Source organism: Glarea lozoyensis (genome assembly GCF_000409485.1).
Source record: "Glarea lozoyensis ATCC 20868 chromosome Unknown GLAREA4, whole genome shotgun sequence".
Taxonomy (NCBI): Eukaryota; Fungi; Ascomycota; class Leotiomycetes; order Helotiales; family Helotiaceae; genus Glarea; species Glarea lozoyensis.
The window spans coordinates 405803-424141 of record NW_007360999.1 but is presented as its reverse complement, the minus strand read 5'-3'; the positions used below and the strand labels follow the sequence as shown (position 1 = coordinate 424141).

At 44.0% G+C, this 18339-nt stretch overlaps 8 protein-coding genes across 8 annotated transcripts; 4 read left to right on the top strand and 4 right to left on the bottom strand.

Moving 5' to 3' along the window:
- Window positions 1-225: 225 nt before the first annotated feature.
- GLAREA_09496 (GroES-like protein) lies at window positions 226-903 on the top strand (the record flags this gene model as incomplete). Its single annotated transcript, XM_008086093.1, has 4 exons — window positions 226-228; window positions 368-595; window positions 764-822; window positions 879-903. The coding sequence occupies 4 exons, from the start codon at window positions 226-228 to the stop codon at window positions 901-903; spliced, it is 315 nt and encodes a 104-aa protein (XP_008084284.1).
- A 1216-nt stretch (window positions 904-2119) lies between these two features.
- On the bottom strand, window positions 2120-2977 carry GLAREA_09495 (uncharacterized protein; the record flags this gene model as incomplete). Its single annotated transcript, XM_008086092.1, has 1 exon — window positions 2120-2977. The coding sequence occupies one exon, from the start codon at window positions 2975-2977 to the stop codon at window positions 2120-2122; it is 858 nt and encodes a 285-aa protein (XP_008084283.1).
- A 1339-nt stretch (window positions 2978-4316) lies between these two features.
- GLAREA_09494 (uncharacterized protein) lies at window positions 4317-4958 on the bottom strand (the record flags this gene model as incomplete). The annotated part of the gene is made up of 1 exon (XM_008086091.1): window positions 4317-4958. One exon carries the CDS (start codon window positions 4956-4958, stop codon window positions 4317-4319), a length of 642 nt encoding a protein of 213 aa, XP_008084282.1.
- Window positions 4959-6845: 1887 nt separating this feature from the next.
- GLAREA_09493 (uncharacterized protein) lies at window positions 6846-7697 on the bottom strand (the record flags this gene model as incomplete). The annotated part of the gene is made up of 1 exon (XM_008086090.1): window positions 6846-7697. One exon carries the CDS (start codon window positions 7695-7697, stop codon window positions 6846-6848), a length of 852 nt encoding a protein of 283 aa, XP_008084281.1.
- A 2946-nt stretch (window positions 7698-10643) lies between these two features.
- Window positions 10644-11220, top strand: GLAREA_09492 (uncharacterized protein; the record flags this gene model as incomplete). The annotated part of the gene is made up of 2 exons (XM_008086089.1): window positions 10644-10648; window positions 10713-11220. 2 exons carry the CDS (start codon window positions 10644-10646, stop codon window positions 11218-11220), a joined length of 513 nt encoding a protein of 170 aa, XP_008084280.1.
- Window positions 11221-11622: 402 nt separating this feature from the next.
- Window positions 11623-12926, top strand: GLAREA_09491 (uncharacterized protein; the record flags this gene model as incomplete). The annotated part of the gene is made up of 4 exons (XM_008086088.1): window positions 11623-11645; window positions 11701-11916; window positions 11970-12774; window positions 12825-12926. 4 exons carry the CDS (start codon window positions 11623-11625, stop codon window positions 12924-12926), a joined length of 1146 nt encoding a protein of 381 aa, XP_008084279.1.
- Window positions 12927-13545: 619 nt separating this feature from the next.
- GLAREA_09490 (Histone-fold containing protein) lies at window positions 13546-14308 on the top strand (the record flags this gene model as incomplete). The annotated part of the gene is made up of 6 exons (XM_008086087.1): window positions 13546-13721; window positions 13783-13814; window positions 13870-13885; window positions 13950-14037; window positions 14092-14154; window positions 14207-14308. 6 exons carry the CDS (start codon window positions 13546-13548, stop codon window positions 14306-14308), a joined length of 477 nt encoding a protein of 158 aa, XP_008084278.1.
- Window positions 14309-14921: 613 nt separating this feature from the next.
- Window positions 14922-18161, bottom strand: GLAREA_09489 (Magnesium transport protein CorA, transmembrane region; the record flags this gene model as incomplete). The annotated part of the gene is made up of 8 exons (XM_008086086.1): window positions 14922-15367; window positions 15422-15662; window positions 15713-16225; window positions 16271-16506; window positions 16558-17143; window positions 17197-17240; window positions 17298-17496; window positions 17544-18161. The coding sequence occupies 8 exons, from the start codon at window positions 18159-18161 to the stop codon at window positions 14922-14924; spliced, it is 2883 nt and encodes a 960-aa protein (XP_008084277.1).
- Between the last annotated feature and the right edge of the window lie 178 nt (window positions 18162-18339).

The window sequence follows — 18339 nt, the reverse complement described above, 5'->3', positions numbered from 1 at the left end:
ACTGGATGAGGAGTTGGTCATAGAAAGGAGGTTTATATTGTTGTCATGTGATAAATCCCGGGATGGGGACCCCTGTCGCCGGCTAGTAAAAAAGTATCCAGAACCTCTTCGAAGCTCGAGGTGTACATCTTCTTTTTTGACAACAAACAATTTCTCACATCTAACACAAGCAAAGCAGACTTTCTCTTCAGTTTATAATCACTTTTATTTCAACACTCATCCAAAATGGTATGTCCACTTCATCTCCAGTCTCCCATTTCACAATAATAGAATCGCATACTCCTACTGCTTCATCAGCAGCAGTTCCCAGCTTTCTCCCGTCACCAAACTACCCAATTTCCCTCTCACTAACACGCATAATCTCCAGTCTACTGCTCTCAAGTCCATCAAATCTCTCGCTCCTCTCCTCGACCGCGTGCTCGTGCAGCGCATCAAAGCCGAGACCAAGACCGCCTCTGGAATCTTCCTCCCTGAGAGCGCCGTGAAGGAATTGAACGAGGCGAAGGTTCTGGCTGTTGGCCCGGGTGGATTGGATAAGGAGGGAAAGAGGGTTGCGTGTAGTGTGCAGGCTGGTGATAAGGTTTTGATTCCTCAGGTGAGTTTGTTTTCTTTGGGTTTGGGTATGGAGTTTGGAGTAGAGATGATTCAAGAACATCGAGGAGGAGTGCAAGTCAGAGGATACATACGGCATGATTGATATGCGGCGACAGTTTTGCGCAAAAGCGGAGTTGGTCTTGGATGATGGCTAACGTGGATTTTGCAGTACGGTGGATCACCCGTCAAGGTCGGAGACGTCGAGTACCACCTCTTCAGAGATTACGAGTAAGCCCCCAACCCCCCATCCCATACATCCAGTCACTAACAAGCTTCCCTCACAGGCTCCTCGCCAAGATCAACGAATAAATCTTTCCAATTCACGAATGTCAAGATCAATATGTACAATAAATAGCATGTATAAAAGCCAATAATTGAAGTAAGCCACCGGGCTGCGATGCAATAGCGACGGGATACTTCCCTCAAAGAGGTGTTAGAAATGGACGTGTATGCTTGGGTTAGGGGGAATGTGTGTCTATTAGATGAGAGTGGTGGGTAAAAATGAAATGATTAATCTCCCCTCTATATTTCAATGAGCAAGTCACGCACGTAGGTGTATCAATATACCGAGTTTTGCCGCATTTGTTCGTATCCTTGAGCATCTTTCGTGGTAGTTGACCAAGCCAAAGGTTCGAACGTTGTTTCTCAAGATTTCTATCCTCAAGTGAGAAATGGGCTGGCATGTCATCATGTTTCTTCCCTTTGTGGCTTCTTGACCCACAACTCGAAGCTAGTTACGTTCTCTTTGATCCTCCTTTCCTTCCTTAATTTCATATTTCAGCCTCACAAGCCCTCCATCTTCTCGAGTATTACACAAACTCAGGCCGTTCTTTCCTTTACTATCCGGGTACGCTCAAGAGGACCGATCACAGAGAGATATCCTTCAATGGAGCCCCCTACCTTACGTCGAAGAAGTACGTCGTAGCTATTCCCCGTGAAAGCAATCTCCTTGCAATATGAAATTCGCTCACGGGGATGTTGGTCTTGTTAGGACTCGTTCCCGCTTTGTTGGTCGCATATGGCCTGAGGTCGTGCTACTTAAGGTTTGGGTTTTCTTAGTTGGTTTGGAGTGGAAGTGAGTAGGTCGATCATGGATGGTTGTGGAATACGGTATAGGTCGGGGAATGAGGGGATTAAGAGCTGGTTCTGTGGTCATTGATGGGTTCTCAGGGTTTTCTTGGTTAGTTGTGAAGCGCCCCTGTCTTCAGGTCCAGAGGACACTTCCAGGTATCAGCCAGGCAGAACTTCTATTTTCTGAAAAAAATATTTCCATTCCATTATCCACCCGGAATCTAATACGTAAAGAAGCTTTCTAAAGTACATTGAAAAAGAAATGTTGTTTAATCGTCATACCACCGTGTCTGCAACCTTGAACTCGCTTGCCATACCTTGTGACATTAAAGAAAGTAAGTGTTCAATATCAATCGTTCTATCAACTACGCAAGAAAAATGTTTAGGGATGTCTGTTCAGTAATAATTCTAGTTTGACTGGTCCGTCGGAAGACTTTCGAATTAGGGAAGTTATTCAGCTGCCCCCTGCGGCTTTAGATTGACGTATTTGTTCAAGACGGTCTTTCGAATAGAAGCTGTCCTCAACCGCAGCACCGGTGTCCCATTCTTCACTTCCGAACTCCCAGGCATGCTTTTGTCTTTCGATATGCCATTTTGCGTTGAATCTTCCGGGACGTGCAATGGAAAAGTGGTCCCAAATACGGTGCTTGTTCACTTTCCAATATTCCGCTAGCTGCTCCTCAGGGCAATCCACCTCCTCGTAATACTTCATCAACATCGCAACACCTTTTTTGGTTCCCAGTGGCTCAACCGCCATGACGTCTCGAAGACATTCCCACTCGGGTACCGTCCAGCGTTTGTTGCAAAGGGCGGGGAAAAGTGATTGGATTTCGCGATACGGATTCATCTCCTCGGCAGTTCTTAAGGCTTCCTGATTGCTGATTTCGTATTGCTTGGTATCTTTTCTCGCATATAAACTTCCCTTTTCCTCGTGCTTAGTGTCTGCGGGAAACAATTTAGCTTCAAGCTCCGGTGAGACATATTGCTTTCCTCCCTCGTTTTCGCGTAGATATTCTACGAACCGACGGCACCATCTAGTGTAGGTGTTTCTACCATAGCCGGCGTTCTGAGTTATTTCGTGCATCTGCATTTGGTCTATGGATTTCCCGAATCGTTGGCGGAATAAATCTGCAAGGATGTTCATTGTAAGAAGATCATGATGTGGCAGGCCGCCGTTCTCAAGCTCCTCATTATAATACTTTCCAAACATTATTGCGTCCAGGACGAACTGCGTTTCCGCTCGCGTCCAGCCTTTTGCTTGACCTGGATCTTGCGGCTGATCTGCAACTGAAACTTCGTGTGCGGCTTGCATGATAACGAGTAAGTCCTATTTTGTCGATAGTTCTGTCAGCGGAAACTGTGAAGTTATTCTGCTTTTGGCGCAAATATGCTGAATAGATTTGGCTGTAGAAAAGTAGTACAAGTGAAAAAGAGAAATGTAAAGAAAAGTTTGCTTGACGGTTGTGGTTCTTTATGCAAATTTGAGTCTCTTTGTTTCATAGAAGTGATGTTGTTGTGAGGAACAAAAGAGGTTGAAGTCTAGTTCTACTAGAAGATTTTGTAGCTTCTCGGAAAACAAGTTATAAATAGGTTCTTGAACTCGTTAGTATAATCATGAACCTCAAGCTTCATAAGTGTTAGTTGTGAGTGTCTCCAGTCAGATAAAAGTTCAATTTTGAGCAGGTTTCATGAATAATAAAACATTATGTGAGTACAAGAGGGGTGAGGCATGACCCAAGAGTTGATGGCGCGCGCTTGATCTGTTTGGGATTAATCATGTGTTCTACCCTGTTCGCCAACAGACCCAATTTGCCGACAGACCCTATTCGTGAATAGGGTAGTATTTACCTATGGGGTAACCTATTGACGAACATCATATGTTGTTAAAAAGGGTAGAACACATAATGTAAAAGAGCTGTAGTCGTGATTGAGAATCATAGCAGATACTTGATTATACTGAATAAATGAGTATCCAGGGTAGTTGCATCCAAGAATGGAAAATCCGAGTACATATGGTGCCACAGCGACGGCAATTGGTTCTATATTTCAACCTAAGAATGTGTTTGATTATGTTATAGGACTTGCTTCTACGATAAAAATACATGATAAGAGGTAACCATTTAAAAGAGTGTTGTTAATGTCGCATAATACCGCCCTCCGACAAGATTCAGAAGTCGCTTAAACAAAGTTTTTAATCACTCTTTCCACGCCTCTCATACCCTCCACTATCTCCATATGAAGAAAAACATCAGAAGAAACCGATAATGCATTAAAGAGCGTAGGTGTTCAAGAACAAGGGCATTTGCCACTTGTAGTTTCTGAACATATATTCCAAGAATAGAAACTGGAAGTTCCTTCGCGCGTAGAAAGAAACGTTGTGATGTTGAAAGGAAATCTGTTAACTCGTTGATTCAACATGGTATTTCGGAAAGGACGGTTGCGTGATGTTTTGAAGATGAGGCGTCAGGTAACCTGTTGTTGAGAGGTGTCGATTGTGGTGTGATAATTTAGACTTGGTGCAAGCTGTTGAGTGGTTTACCGATAGCTTCGTAAGAGAGGGATTATTGTTGATTTTCCTCAGTTGGAAGAGATAGGTGGTGGCAAAGATTGGAATCTCCTGTGACGGGTTTGAATTGTTGGGAACGTCTCAGTTAGATCCGGCCATTTGCAATATCATCGAGTCTTTGTGCTGAATAGAATTGACCAACCTGGTGGCGACCTGGATCGAACTCAATTTCGAATTTGGTCCCCGGACTCAATCTTTCAGAGCCTCCTTGAAGTGGGATACCATAACCATGTCTATCATTATGCTTATTATACCTTGCCGGATTAGCACATCGTATTTCCTTTATGAGATGGTCCGCCTCTGCCTCGAACCAGTCCTTTAGCTTTTCCATATTGTATCGCAGTTTGGTCTCTTCAAATAAAAGATCTTGGACACCTTCTCGCGTTCCTAGTGGTTTTATGGAAAAAGCGTCTAGAATGGCGGTCTTCGCGAAGAGTGTCAACTTTCCCCCAGCGAATTCAGCAACTTCGCTCTGTTCATCTCGTCTAGTTTGGTCGTCCATGCTAGCAGCAGTCGGTGCGGCTTTCATTCGTCGTCGCCAATGTTCATGATCGTCAGCCTTTACATTTGGGTTTTGAGCATTAGGAGCTTGGGCAACTTGTTGTTGAGGAGTATGTTGGCCAAGTTCTGCATTTGGGTTTCGAGCATTAGGAGCTCGCGCAACTTGTTGTTGAGGAGTATGTTGGCCAGGTTCTGCATATGGGTTTTGAGCATTAGGATGGGTCATGTCGTCCCACCCCTATAATTTCCCTATATGTGTTTCGAGCACTAGGAGCTCGCGCAACTTGTTGTTGAGGATTATGTTGGCCAGGTTCTGCATATGGGTTTCGAGCATTAGGATGGGTCATGTCGTCCCACCCCGGGATATCCCGAGATGAGTTTCCGGCGTTTGAGGGGTTCATAATTGTGACGTTGGTAGCTTATGGAAGAGTTTTAAGATTTGGTGGGATTTTATAAGTAGCTCGGTTTGATGTTTTTTCAGGTTTAAGAGTGATATGATAAAGAGAAGCAGAGGAAGATGCAGGTATTAAAAGTGTTTATAGAACTAGCTTTCAAAAGAAGGGATTTAAACTCGATAAGGTTTGAATAAGTGTTTGAATCTCTGTGTTTTGGAGAAGTGGTGTTGTTGTGATGAAGAAAAGAGGTTGAAGTATGGTACCATGGGAAGAATTTATAGTCGTTCTGAGAAATAGTCATGAATGGGGTTGCAACCATCGATGCAATCATGAATCCCACATATCATAAGAATCAGTTGTGCTCGTTCTTGGATCAGACAAAAGTGTGATTTTTGAGCAAGATTCTTGGGAATAACAAGATATCATGTGAATACACACGGGTTGAAGCTTAACCGAGAATTCATGGGCGGCATAAGTTGCGTGTATAGACATGACATGGATGGGCTGTAACACTCATACAAAATCATGTTAGCAGATACGCTGTTAACCGGTGTGGAGGATGAATGTCAAGGGTAGATGCAGTCATGAATGGTCATTTCGAATCCATATGGAGCCACAAGTATCATAAATTATTCCAGATCATGAGCCGTGCGTGACCCTGCTCTGGAAACCTTCAATTGCTCATGAATTTTGCTTATGAATCTTGCTCAACAACTGGCCATTCATAAGTATCTTGAATCTAGAAGCACATCAGACTCAAAGCTGTCCCGTATCGCGCTCAGTCGGTGATTCAGGTGATTCAACAGACCAGAGAATTTGAGCTCACACCAAATGAACAAAGCAACAGCGCCTATTTTGTGAAGTGGTTTCTTCTATCGGCTCTGGATTACTCAGGCTTCTGGAATGCCGCGGAATGGCATTTTCCTGTGGTAGTCTAAAGTATGAGTTTGTGATTAGCATGCATTTCGTGATGTAGATGCCATCAGTCAAATGGGTCACAGATGATCGGAAGTAGCAGTCACTTCAAAATGAAGCTGAGTGCCATGAACGTAAAGTCGAGATAATTTTGAAGGAAGTGCGTCAGAAAAACTGTGTCCTGGGGGTTCTAGGTCTAGTATCATTCTAAAATCGGCAAGTGAAGATTGAAGGAAAGCGTCGTGGGCAATTTTGCTGGTAGATGTGCTTGTCGATTTCGTTGTTATACTGAACCGGGGAGCTGGGGGTGAAAGAAGCAACAGAGATGAACATTTCGAAGATAATATCTGGTCTTTCTTGCTGACACTACTCTGGAAAAGTCGAAATCCATTCAAAGCATGATATTACTCCTGTCTTCCTGGCATAGACCGCTAATAATTAGGAACTTACCGGAGTCGCTTGACATATATCCAAAAAGCGACCACGGAACAGATCTGCCACGAAAGCTGACTTCAAATTGAAGTGACCTGAAAAGGGGCCAGGAAATATTTAGGAGATCCTGGCAAATGATCATGAAACTGCGAGGTGAGCTTCTATTCTTCTGAAAACAACGGCCTATTTGAAACTAACTCCCAAACTACGAGAAAACACGAAATATTCTAAAATACATTATAAAGAGTGTCCATTGATATGTTCCCATTCGCCACGGTCCCTGAAATGATGATCGAAATTGTTTGCACAGTTGGATAGTAAGTTGGATAGTAAGGGGAAACGATGATAGTAACTCTCAACTGATCGTGCCATCAGTATCCGAGGTAGAATAGTCCCCATCCACTAGGTTTATCATTCCATGCGAAAGGTCCAGCGCCTGGAGCTTTGGTTGGCTTTTGGTCTTCGATACCATATTTGTTGAAACCATAATCCGTGTGATATTGAGGATTCCTATTAAATCTCTCAGGATGTGCCTCTGGATTGCAAGCAATGATACGATGTCGATTCCTTCGCCAAAACTCCCCCAATGCAAAGTGATCATACCCTCTGCCAAACATGTCCTGGAGAACCGCCGCCATTCCCTCTGAAGTTCCTCGTGGCTCGACAGCCATCAAATCCCGAAGAGCAGTATCCTCAGCCAGACTCCAGACTCTAAGGGTTGTCTTATGTTCCTCAACATATCTTGTCCCGTCCTTGCCTAAGTGGCTTGGAATTTTTTCATTCTGTCTAACTTCGTAATATTCGTTAGGCTCCGCAAGAAAGCGACCTTCCAGATCGTATTTGAAATACATATGATCCCAGCCGACATAAGGAAAATCAACTTTCAGATGATTTAGGTCCTCTGTAAGGATGTAGTTTGACTTGGCCCAGTCGTGTTCAACTCTAGCGACGTAGCATATCATTCTTTTATAAAATCCCTTATTTTCCCATCCAACTTCCTCATGCATTCTTGCGTAGTGTGGATTCTTATCAGTGAATAGTTTCTGCAAACTGCTTTGTGTCGATGTTTCTAGTTTGAACTTGAACCTCTCACAAAATATCTGAGTTGTTACAGACCAGGTCATAAACGTTCTGCCTTCGTCAACGCAAGCTCTCGCGTCGATTAAGAATTGCAACTCTTGACGACTCCATTCTTCGTATGTCCGGTTCCATGGATCAAGCATTATTGGAAGCGGTTGTGGTTATAAGATTTTTGGGATTGAGTGAAACGAAGTGCTTATAACGTAGCCAGGAGGTAGATGACTTGTTGGATTTGTTATGCTCTACAAAGTAACTAAGTATGATCTTGGTTCAGATTTAATGGTAATGATGTGAAGAGAAGTAAAGGAGAGGGGGGATTCTCGAAGAATTTATAGTCGTGGCTTCTGGGAGCTGTGATTCAAAGTCGATGGTCATTGAATAATATCTTGGTTGAGAACTCCCATGAATGTTCTATCATCACTGCACTAGTCATGAGATAAGTTCGGTTCTGTGACAACAGCTTGTGAATTCGAGATATGTTATGAGTGACAACATGGTGTTGTTATTAATAGAGGAACTTTTACTATGAATGTCAGGTCTTTGACCAGGGTATGTCTTGATGGTTCATATGAAATTATGAATGGTGACAGGGTATTGCTATGAATAGAGGATATTCTACTATGAATGGCAAGAAATAACAATCCCAGTAACAACAGGGTTGACAAATGATGAATATCTCATGATTCTCACAGTTTCCAGCGGCTGACTCTAAAAACTCTTTCGAATCAACTCATATTGATGAGTAATTTATGGGAAACTGAGAAATATATATGGTTGTGCGCAAGTTTCTCTTACTGGAGTGACAATGAGTAGGTATCAAGTAGAATAATTCCGTACCAGTCATTAGAACTCCAAACACCAAAATGATTGATAATTCAAGAAAAGAACTAAACTGCAGCATATTCATAACTGATTCTGGTAGTTACTGGCAATGAGAAATTCATAACATTTAGTTCTAAATCAGACATTTGAAAAGTTTAACTTCCCAAACCAATCGATGATAACATATAACCAAATGAATAAAGTCAGGAGATTAATGAGTATACTCGTTCTTATTCGGCACAGGCTCCCGAAACTTTGCGAATCATCCCTAGATGTTTTCTCGTTTCATCTTGTTGACTTCGAGTGTGACTTTGAGTGTATAATAGCCCTACAATTTTGAGAAAATCAACTCCAAACGGATTTTAATGTAGGAGGTTTCTCAGCTGAGTCACTTGACTGATACTTTTGTAAAGGTGTCGTATGAGTCACCCATCAAAGATCCATTTATGGTGCATAAATGGGCGATGAGTTTATTTTAATAGCCTTGTCGTTGAAGTGGTGAAAATGACTAGGAGGTATCTTCTGTAATATATCAGAGCCTCGTTGACAAAAAATATATAGAACTTTACCGCGCCTTGAGGTTCTGTTCTGGACCGTTTCTAACTTGCGAAGTTTTTTTGAGATAAAATGGGCGTGGTAAAAATCTGTTGTTCAATGCTGCTTCGTGGGAGGTAGAAGATGGTCGTCTATTAGGACAAAGCTCAAGACTGACAAAGATCGACGGCGGCGGATGGGATACTGGCTAAATATCGTTTGTAGTCCGCCATGAGAAAGAGACATTTCCGCAAAACTTTATGGATGCTGAGGATTAGTATTCGCAATAAACGTGCTATCTGGATCGTTAAAGATGTTAAAAGTGTCCCGCACTAGGAAGCGAACCGTATCATTGCTTATTGCAGCAGGATATAGGGTTCGGTGACTAGTTCATGTCTATCTGAAAGATAAGGAGCAAAATGTCTTTGGTTCTCTGAATAGACAATATGATTAGAGGATAAACCGTGCTGCGGTTTTAGGGGCGATGATCTGTTCGTGAAAAGCATACGTGGAAAAGCATACCTGTATTGCAACCACGTAGAGCTTTAGGGAACCGCTCAGCGCCGCTCTCACCAAAACTGGCTCTGATATTTGGTGAATGGAGGTATAAAGAGCACAGAGTTGTCCTGCATCCGGGCAAACCCCGACCCTCCGTTAAAATAATCACGCGATCACTTCCATCTCTAGACGTGCGGATGAGGTGGTGTACCAACCAGGGTCTTCTGAATGAACCATTTTGGTGCTCCATTCCTGCATCTGTAACCCTGTCAGCGATGATTTCTGCCGTCCTTAATCAAACCAGCTTTCTTCCTCGATATGTTCTTCAGTCGAAAAATGTTGAACGCCGTGAGCTCAGTAAGTGTTCCTCGAAGGATACGAAGTTATAATTGTACTCGACGGAGTGGAGCACACAAGGTTTTGGAAGATTTATTTTTGAATAAAGCATCTAGTGCTGGGTAGAAAAGCTGAATAAGCATATTTAAAAGAGACACCTTCTTTTTGCTGACCTATAATACCCAGAGCACAAAATAGGAAGTGCAAGAAGTGAGAAGTCGATATTCAAAAGAACTCTCTACTTGGGCTAAGGAATATTTAATTGTTGACAAAAATTCTTGTACAATTTCTAGTTGGTTTAGTGTCTTTACTTTTGAGCCTAAACCCAATCATTGAGACTAAGATTAACTTTTGACAATGCTCTCTTGCGGCAGTAATGGTCAGTAAACGCATCTGGCGGAATTCCAAGTACAGGTCATTGAATATGCTTATGCAGCCAAGGGGTGATTCGAAATACTTTGATACGGTGCAGATCCCATAGAACCTAGACAATGAGGTCTATTTCAGTTAGAACAAATCGCCAATCTTGACTTAGGAATACTCTCAGTCAACTAAACGTGGCAGAAAAGGGTAGACAAACAAAGTAAAATATCGCTCTCATACAGTGTCTGATAGAAACAATCAAAACGACTCCTGGAATCGAGGTGTCATGCGGCGGAGTATGAACGGAACTCCGTCCCGTACATTGATCTTTTTTTGGCATATATCTAAATAAATCCACGTCACTGGTCGGACATGTTCACGACAAGCGAAGTTGATCGATCTTCTTTCGGCCTAGTTTACGTCCGACCAATGATACGGAAGGGGTTTCAATGACATCTACAACCCTCGAATGCAACTCAAAACCCTTGGAGAATAATCAAAGTCAGAAGAGTAGCTTCCAAAAACTTTTAATCATCATGGAGTGAGTTTCGGAGCGCCCTGACAAGTTGTTATCGCGGCAAGAGGCTGACATAGAATCATTATAGCCACCCACTTCATCCTGCCACTGTACACTGGCCCATTGCTGCCATTTCACTGACTGGTGGCCTCGACCTTCTCCATGCGGCGGCTACAAGTCCTATGACTTCGTCCTATGTTGCGGCAGCGGCAAAGAGCATACAATTTCAAATCCCTCTCAGCATGCTACCGACCCTCTCCCACTATACCACGATTGCTGCGCTCGTAACCATGGTTCCTTCAATTGTGTCCGGAGGCTCGCAACTGCTGCCCCTGATCCAAAGGGATGGATTGAGCACATCCAAGGCAAAAACCGGGGTGCTTCACGCTGCCATGAACGACGTCGTGTTCGCAGCGTTGACCTACAATTGGTGGACGAGGCGCAACATTCCTGGCTTCACACCAACTCCGCTCAACTTGGCATTGAGCGGCTTGGTAGCGATGCCAATGGTCTTGTATTCTGCGAAGCTTGGAGGTGATCTGGTGTATACTTACGGAATGGGTATCGGAAGTTCGAAAGCGAAGAAGTCGCAATAGGCTAGGTTGTTTGACAATACGGTTGTTGAACTCGAGGAGAGGTGGGAGTGACGAGGAAGCTCGGACCATGTACAATTACAAAACCCGACGCTAGTCTTTTGAAAACCACAACCAAAAGAACGCATTTATATGTATAATTATGAGAGACATACAGAGGAAAGTGTACCTTGTCTACTTTTAAAGGGTCGCAGCATCAGAAATCGCAAAAAAGCGCTGCTTACTGTTTATGATGCATAGGCAATGTACCCTGCTGATCGTGAATCTCGGCAGACCCCTGACGTAGGTTAGAGGCACACGCGGAGCGGTGGAGGGGCGATTATTCTCCAAAATAATTCTAGACTTCAGCAACACATCCAATACAACAATCTAATAATCCGCAACACCTTCATAAATACTTTCAAGATGATGAACTGGGCGAAAGCAGCGTATGACTGCGCCATTCCGTCGAATCCGTACATAGCTAATCATTTTGCGCAACAGGTTGGCCAATGTCGCCGGGACATCAGAACCGATTTACGGCCCATCCGCTATTCAACCTGTAACCAAACAGGCAGAGACCACTCCATATACGGAACTCGTGAGGAAGGACTTGCAATGGGCTAATATGGATTCCACGAGCGTCGAGACGCAGACTTTCTATCTTCACGCAGACTCTGGGCATATTTCCGTGGCTCAAATCATTCATAGCAATGTTGCGTACGTAGTGGATATCTCCATGATCTGAGAGCTACCAGCTAACATGCGGCCAGTGGCATTCGCCAAACCTCCCAATTTACCCTGAAAGTACTATACCCAAGGAGCGAGAACAAACCATTTCTCTGGTCATCCGACCAACTCAGCAACATCGATTTTAATGAAGACAAAACGAATTTTTACGCAGATGACGTTGCGGTTGAGCTTTCGGAGGATGGGAAAACATATACGATAAAGTCTATGGTCAACCAGAAGTCTATCGTCAATATCACTGTGACTAGAACAGCGCCTGGGTTCCAGGTAGGCAATGATGGAACTTCATATTTCGGAACCGACCCCAAAGCTCCCTGGGGATCGATGAGACATCGCTTCTGGCCAAGAAATACCGTGGAGGGGTCGATCATGACGAAGGATGGACCAATCGATTTCAAGGGCAAAGCTCTCCTCAGCCATGCTCTTCAGGGAATGAAACCACATCACGCGGGCGCGAAGTGGAAGTTTGTTGATTTCCAGGGTCCAACATATTCAGCTATCATGATGGAATTTACCACTCCACCATCCTACGGCTCTACTGTTGTCAATGTTGGTGGCATTGTCAAGGATGGGGAGATAATTACAGCCGGTGCTTCTCACGTGGCCGAGCACACCAAGATAAAAGGCGACTCCGAGAACGACTGGCCCGAACCAGAAGCTGTCAAGTATCAGTGGAATGGTAAGACCAAGGATGGAAAGTCAATCACGGCGGTTATCGATTGTCCTTTGGACGAGAGACTCGACAGGATCGACGTCATGGCAGAGGTGCCAGGGTTTGTGAAGACCATTGTCGCGGCTGCTGCCGGAACAAAGCCATATATATACCAAGTTCGTCGAATATTCTTTTGCTGAGTTTCTTCCTTGCTAACACATTTCAGTATTCTCCAAAGTCTTGCCAATTGAAAATTAATGTCGGAGATGATGAGAAATCAGAGGAAGGACAACTGTTCACAGAAGCGACATTTATCGTGGAGACCTAAACACCTAATTTCATCCTGTTGATAGACAGAGGGCGTTGTAGAGAAGGGACCACACTCGTTGATACCATAGCGATATGCTGCTCTCTTGAGCCTAATAGAGTCATCGATTTAAAGAGACTTGGAATTCAATGTTAACGTTTACCCAAAGTATACTTGACTTCACTTGGTAGAAATGCCGATTTCTGATATAGTGAGAGAAAGCGGTGATCTAACCATATTTTCCAACTATCCAGCAGTTATTCCTCAACACTGCCGTTTAATTTAGGAGAACTAGAATGTTTTAAATTGCTTCTCATGTGGTGGGAAAACGACAGTATTAAATAAAGCACATGCTGCTTGACTGTCTACCGCATCGATAAAGCGATAAAGCGACAAAGGTGAGGGCCATCATCTGATGCTTATTTGACTGTTCCGTTCCTTCCCTTAGCATCTATCCAATTAAGACCCAAAGCGGTTAGACCCAAAGCCACTCCAGATCAACCCCATTTACCAGTGCGGAGTCCAATCACGTGGATACGCGCCCCCCAAGTCAGACCCACAACGCGTCTTCCCGCTCAACATCTTACTTCCTTCTGTTTGCAGGCTCGATCTGTCCGTCTTCGATAAAAGCATCATAAACATGGCGCCGTCATACTCGCCAATCTCTGTGCCTCGAGGGACTGCTGGGCCGTCGTCATCAAAAGCCCGCACCACTGTTGGTGGGAAAACCGTTTCAGGCCATCCCCCCGGACGAGGGAAGGGATCTTTGGGGTTGGGGTTGGGGAAAAGTAGTAAATTTGGTGCTAAGAGGCATAGGTATGTGCTTATTTCTCATCTGATACACTTTTCATGGAACCGAGAGCTGATGGTATCACAGGAAGGTGCTGAAAGACAATATTGATGGTGTCAGTAAGTGTTTGCGAGGCCTCCGGAATGTGAATTGCGCTAATTGTGTGTTCTATAGCCAAGGGAGACATTCGGTATGTTTACTTGTCGAGCGTGCATAGCGCGGAACTTGAAGGCAAAAATATTAACAAATTCTAGCCGCATGGCACGGCGTGGAGGGGTTAAGCGTATTTCTGCTGATATTTACTCTTCGATGAAGACGGCCTTGAAAGACTATTTGACAAAGGTTTATGATACATAAGAGTCAATTTCTGAAAGATGTACTAATGTATGACCTCAGGTTTTGAACGATGCGGTGCAAATTACATCTCATTGTAACAGAAAAACAGTTACTGTACCAGACGTAAGAAGGCATAGAGTGTTCTGAACGGTTTATAAAGCTGACATGAATATAGGTAATATTTGCGTTGAGACGTCAAGGTCGTCCCATCTACGGTTTCGACAATTATGAAGACTCGAAGAAGAAGAATCTTGCTACAGCACAGAACCGGAAATGAGCTGATTGGCATGACAGAGATTATGTGAAACGACCGCTAAAACCTACGCTCATCATATTTATGAGCATCATGTACGATGATCACGATGGCACGATCTATGATATGGAGAAAGTCGATGTTTCTTGATACCCCGAAGTTTTGTTGATTTGTAAGGCGAGCGGTAATATGAACATTTTTCTGTTGAAGGTATGGGACCGAAAGGCGATCTGGGCGAAATTTGCTGTGTATTTGGAACAATTGCTGCGAGTAAGGACATGCTATATCTTATTTCGAAAGTCACAACCAGAGTGGAAATCTGCGGTTGACGCAATACAAGAAAGAGCGGCTAATGGAAGATCTTTCTACAACAGGCTTTGATTTTTGACATCTTCGACTTCAACTCATTCAATTGACGACAAGTACTGTGAGTTTCCGATTGCAAAAACATTCTAGATTTGAGACACTCGACTTTGACTGTTGGTCATTGCCTATCAAGTCGGCCAGAGGTGCCGAAGATTCCTCGAGGTTTCACTGGGGCCTTGTGTACTCACACTGTCGATTTCTGATTCAGGTGGTACAAAATGTATACATTACACGTTACTTTACAGCTAACACTTTACAAAACAGAAGTGATTCATCCCCCGTTTTGCATCACGGCACCCGTCATCTCCAAATCACTTGACCGCAACCTTTGATTCCTCCTCGGGGTGTCAAAAGCCGCTGTTCCCATTGTAGGCGTAATCGGAGAAGCAATATTATAGCTTGCAATATTTCCCGACCTAATCCTGATTTCCCTTTTCTGCTTTGCGTCTGACTCCAATTTCGCAACCCGCCGAGCCTGCTTCATCTTTTCTTCCAGCGCTTTCTGCTTTGCTCTCGTCTTCATAGCGTTGACTTTGACCTTGCGATCTTCATGCAACCATTTACTGTTCAACGAAGTATCGCGCCAGGTAACATAGAGCGACGTTTGCGTTATGAAGTAGGTCCAGGAAATGTTGAAAGCGTAAGATAGAACTGCGCGGACGAGCTTGGAGAATGCGAGACAGAGAGAGCAGGTGATTACTACACTCGATATGGGAACTGTGGCTGTAGTCAGGACGATGATAAGTCTTGGAAGAAAAAGATGAGACTTACTCATGAACTTGAAGACGTCTTTGTATTTCCAGTTACTCGAACCGGGAGCGTCTCCTATGAGTTCCGTGGTGTTCATGCCAAAGACTCCGAGGAAGAAAGTCATGGGTAGGAAGATGATGGTGATGACGGTGAAAAGCATAATTGCGCGTCCTTGCCTTAAAGTCTCTTCGCCTTGTTTGACTGCTTCTCGAGCTTCTACAACGCCGGCTTGTTGCTGTTTCAGACTCAAGAGGTCTTTCAACTAAAAAAGGTCAGTAAATGGTTGTAAAGACAGGACCAGATGAGTCTTACAGCTAATGAAGCGTTCTCAGCAGCGTCCTGGAGGTATTTCAATTCCTGCAATTGACTCTCAATTCTCTCGACTAGCTCATTTGCAGACGATGATGTCCATTCATAATCCTCTGAAACTGCAGAACGGGGAATGATTATCTTGGGACCTTGTCTCAGTACAGGAGAAGCCAGGAGTCCATCGTCATGTCGTCGGCTTGAATCGCTATCATCATCCGATGTCCGACTATCAGCCGCATTACTCAAGTACGCTGTCTTCTTTATAAGTGGTTTGATATGCTTAGCGAACGTTCGAGCTACCGTTTCTTCCTGCTTCTTAATTAGCATCATAATGAAAATCTCATCCATAATATCTTTGATCTCCCGAAGTAAATCTCCCTCTGGGTTGATATCGAGCAAGACGTTCTGTGATTTCTTGGCTGTGCCGTTGTCCGGCTCGTTACGGGAGTTGTATCGCTTAGATGCAAGTCGTGTACATTCCCAGAAATGGTCGAATGCTATGCTTTGCTTGTGTGTCTGAACTGATTAGCCGAGCACTTTATGAGCTCTCTATTAACCTACCACCCTACCAATAGCATTGCCGAAGCAATCCATTACCTGGGGCTGAAGATCCTCCGATTGCGTTCGATCAAAGAAAACTCTGGAGCATTGATCAATGATAATAATTGCGAGATCGTAGACTGAGCGGACTTCATCGATTCTTGCCGCCCTCAATCGCGTGCGGATACATTTCTGGACCGCAGAGACATCTGGTTTATTCCTACCGAACCTTTTCGGAAAACAGGTGATGACAGTATCTTCATTTTTATTAGCTTCGTAACACATTTGTGGACATTGGAAATACATACTCTCATCTAAGATCCACATCCATAATTGATCAACCATAACCACTCTGGGTACCTTGCTAGCATTCTCCTGACATTGCGCACATGGTCGATCTTTGTTCGCCTTTTTACGACATTGATGATGCAGGAGTTTTGGCGGCGGCGCCGTCCCACGATACACAACCTGATCACGATCCCTTGAGCGAGTATCTCTCAGCGTCCAGTAGTAGCTTTGATCTAAAGTCCTTCTAGGATGAAGAGGCGGGTTGCTCGTGAGGTAATGCTTCACCATCTTTTCATCCGTATATGCATCTAGCTCTTCGTACAGCGCTGCTGCTAGCAAGAGCAGCTTGCCTAACAAGGTCTGTCCTTGATAGCTCTTTAGAGTTATCTTTTTGGGGCCGCACCAACCTTGAGCAGCTTCTATTATCGTCGTTATGTGCTCTGGAAAACCATCTGATGATATTCGCTTCATTTTGGAAACATTGACTGGCGTATGCCGTTGATCTACTACCTCGGCAAATGGTGTCCAGCGGTCATTGCCATACCTCCTTACAACTTCTGCGGAACGTGCTCTTCTCCGATCAGTCTCCCAGTGTAAGTATGGCATCTGAAGTGGTTGGTTTAGCATCAATTCTTCTTCTTATCGTTAGGCTTACTTACAAAAAGTGCTAGGTTTTTGGGCTGCGGCTCGAGGTTCTGGTAATCTATGCAACTATTAGTCTGCACTCCTGTAAACATTATGCGAAGCCTGTATCTCATACCTGTTGAGATAGGATAACATCTTGGGCGCATATGTCTGGTATGAGTTGGTAAGCCAATGTGATTGCCATGTTGAAGTCCCCGCCAATACTGCGGTCGCAAGAGCATTCTTGTCTTGGAGTGGTCTTCTGGTCTTCGTGGTTTTTGATATGGACCAGAAAGTTGGACGTTCCTTTCATCGTAGTATCTTGCTATTGCTTCCTGGAATTCCAGTCAATTATGTATGCGATGAGTAGCAGTGTTCTCACCTCAATCCATTCCATGTTGTTTGCTGGAAGATGGAAGTACCGTATCATGTTCTCTTCGCACTTCCACATCAAAGGATTACTATCGGAATCATCCTTCAGAAGCTGACTGAGTTTGATCTTTTGGTCCGGAAATTTGCTGGGAAGAAACTTTGGATGATCGTAAGGTTGCAGATGTTGGTCGTGTTTTTCCTTTTTGAAATATATGATGTTCGCGTTGAGATCCTCAAGCACAAACTCTTTTTCACGTTCTTCTGCCCGCTTCAGATTCCTTCTAGCCTCAGCACTTCTCGCGTTTGGAACCGGGTCAATTCTAGGGCGAGGAAGATTATTGAGTTTGGGAAACCTATACCCTAAAGTTACTTTGAAACGATAGAGCAGGCTACCTGCAGCTGTATTGTGGCCTTCCATCTCAAAGATATTTCTCATGTTTTGTATCCTGGTATTCTCGTCTTGAATTCTTTGCTTCGCTCGATCCGAATCATCAAGGCTATCCAAGAATGATTGACGTTCTTCAAACCTTAGACAACCAAAGAAATGAAGAACAGCGTTGTCTGTCGATGGCGAAGTTCCATGAGCTAGACGATCCACTCGCGACTGACAATGTGAGTAGTCAATCATTTTAATTGGCTTTACGAGAGATATTCATCAGTGAACGCTATTTGTATGGATTTTGAACGACACTCCCAGTGCCTCCTCCCTTCGGCGGTATTAAGAGCTCGTTACGGCTACAATGAGCCTTTTCAACCCAACAAACGTATAATTAAATTTCCAAGGAGGGGAAGGTCTGTTTGCGTGA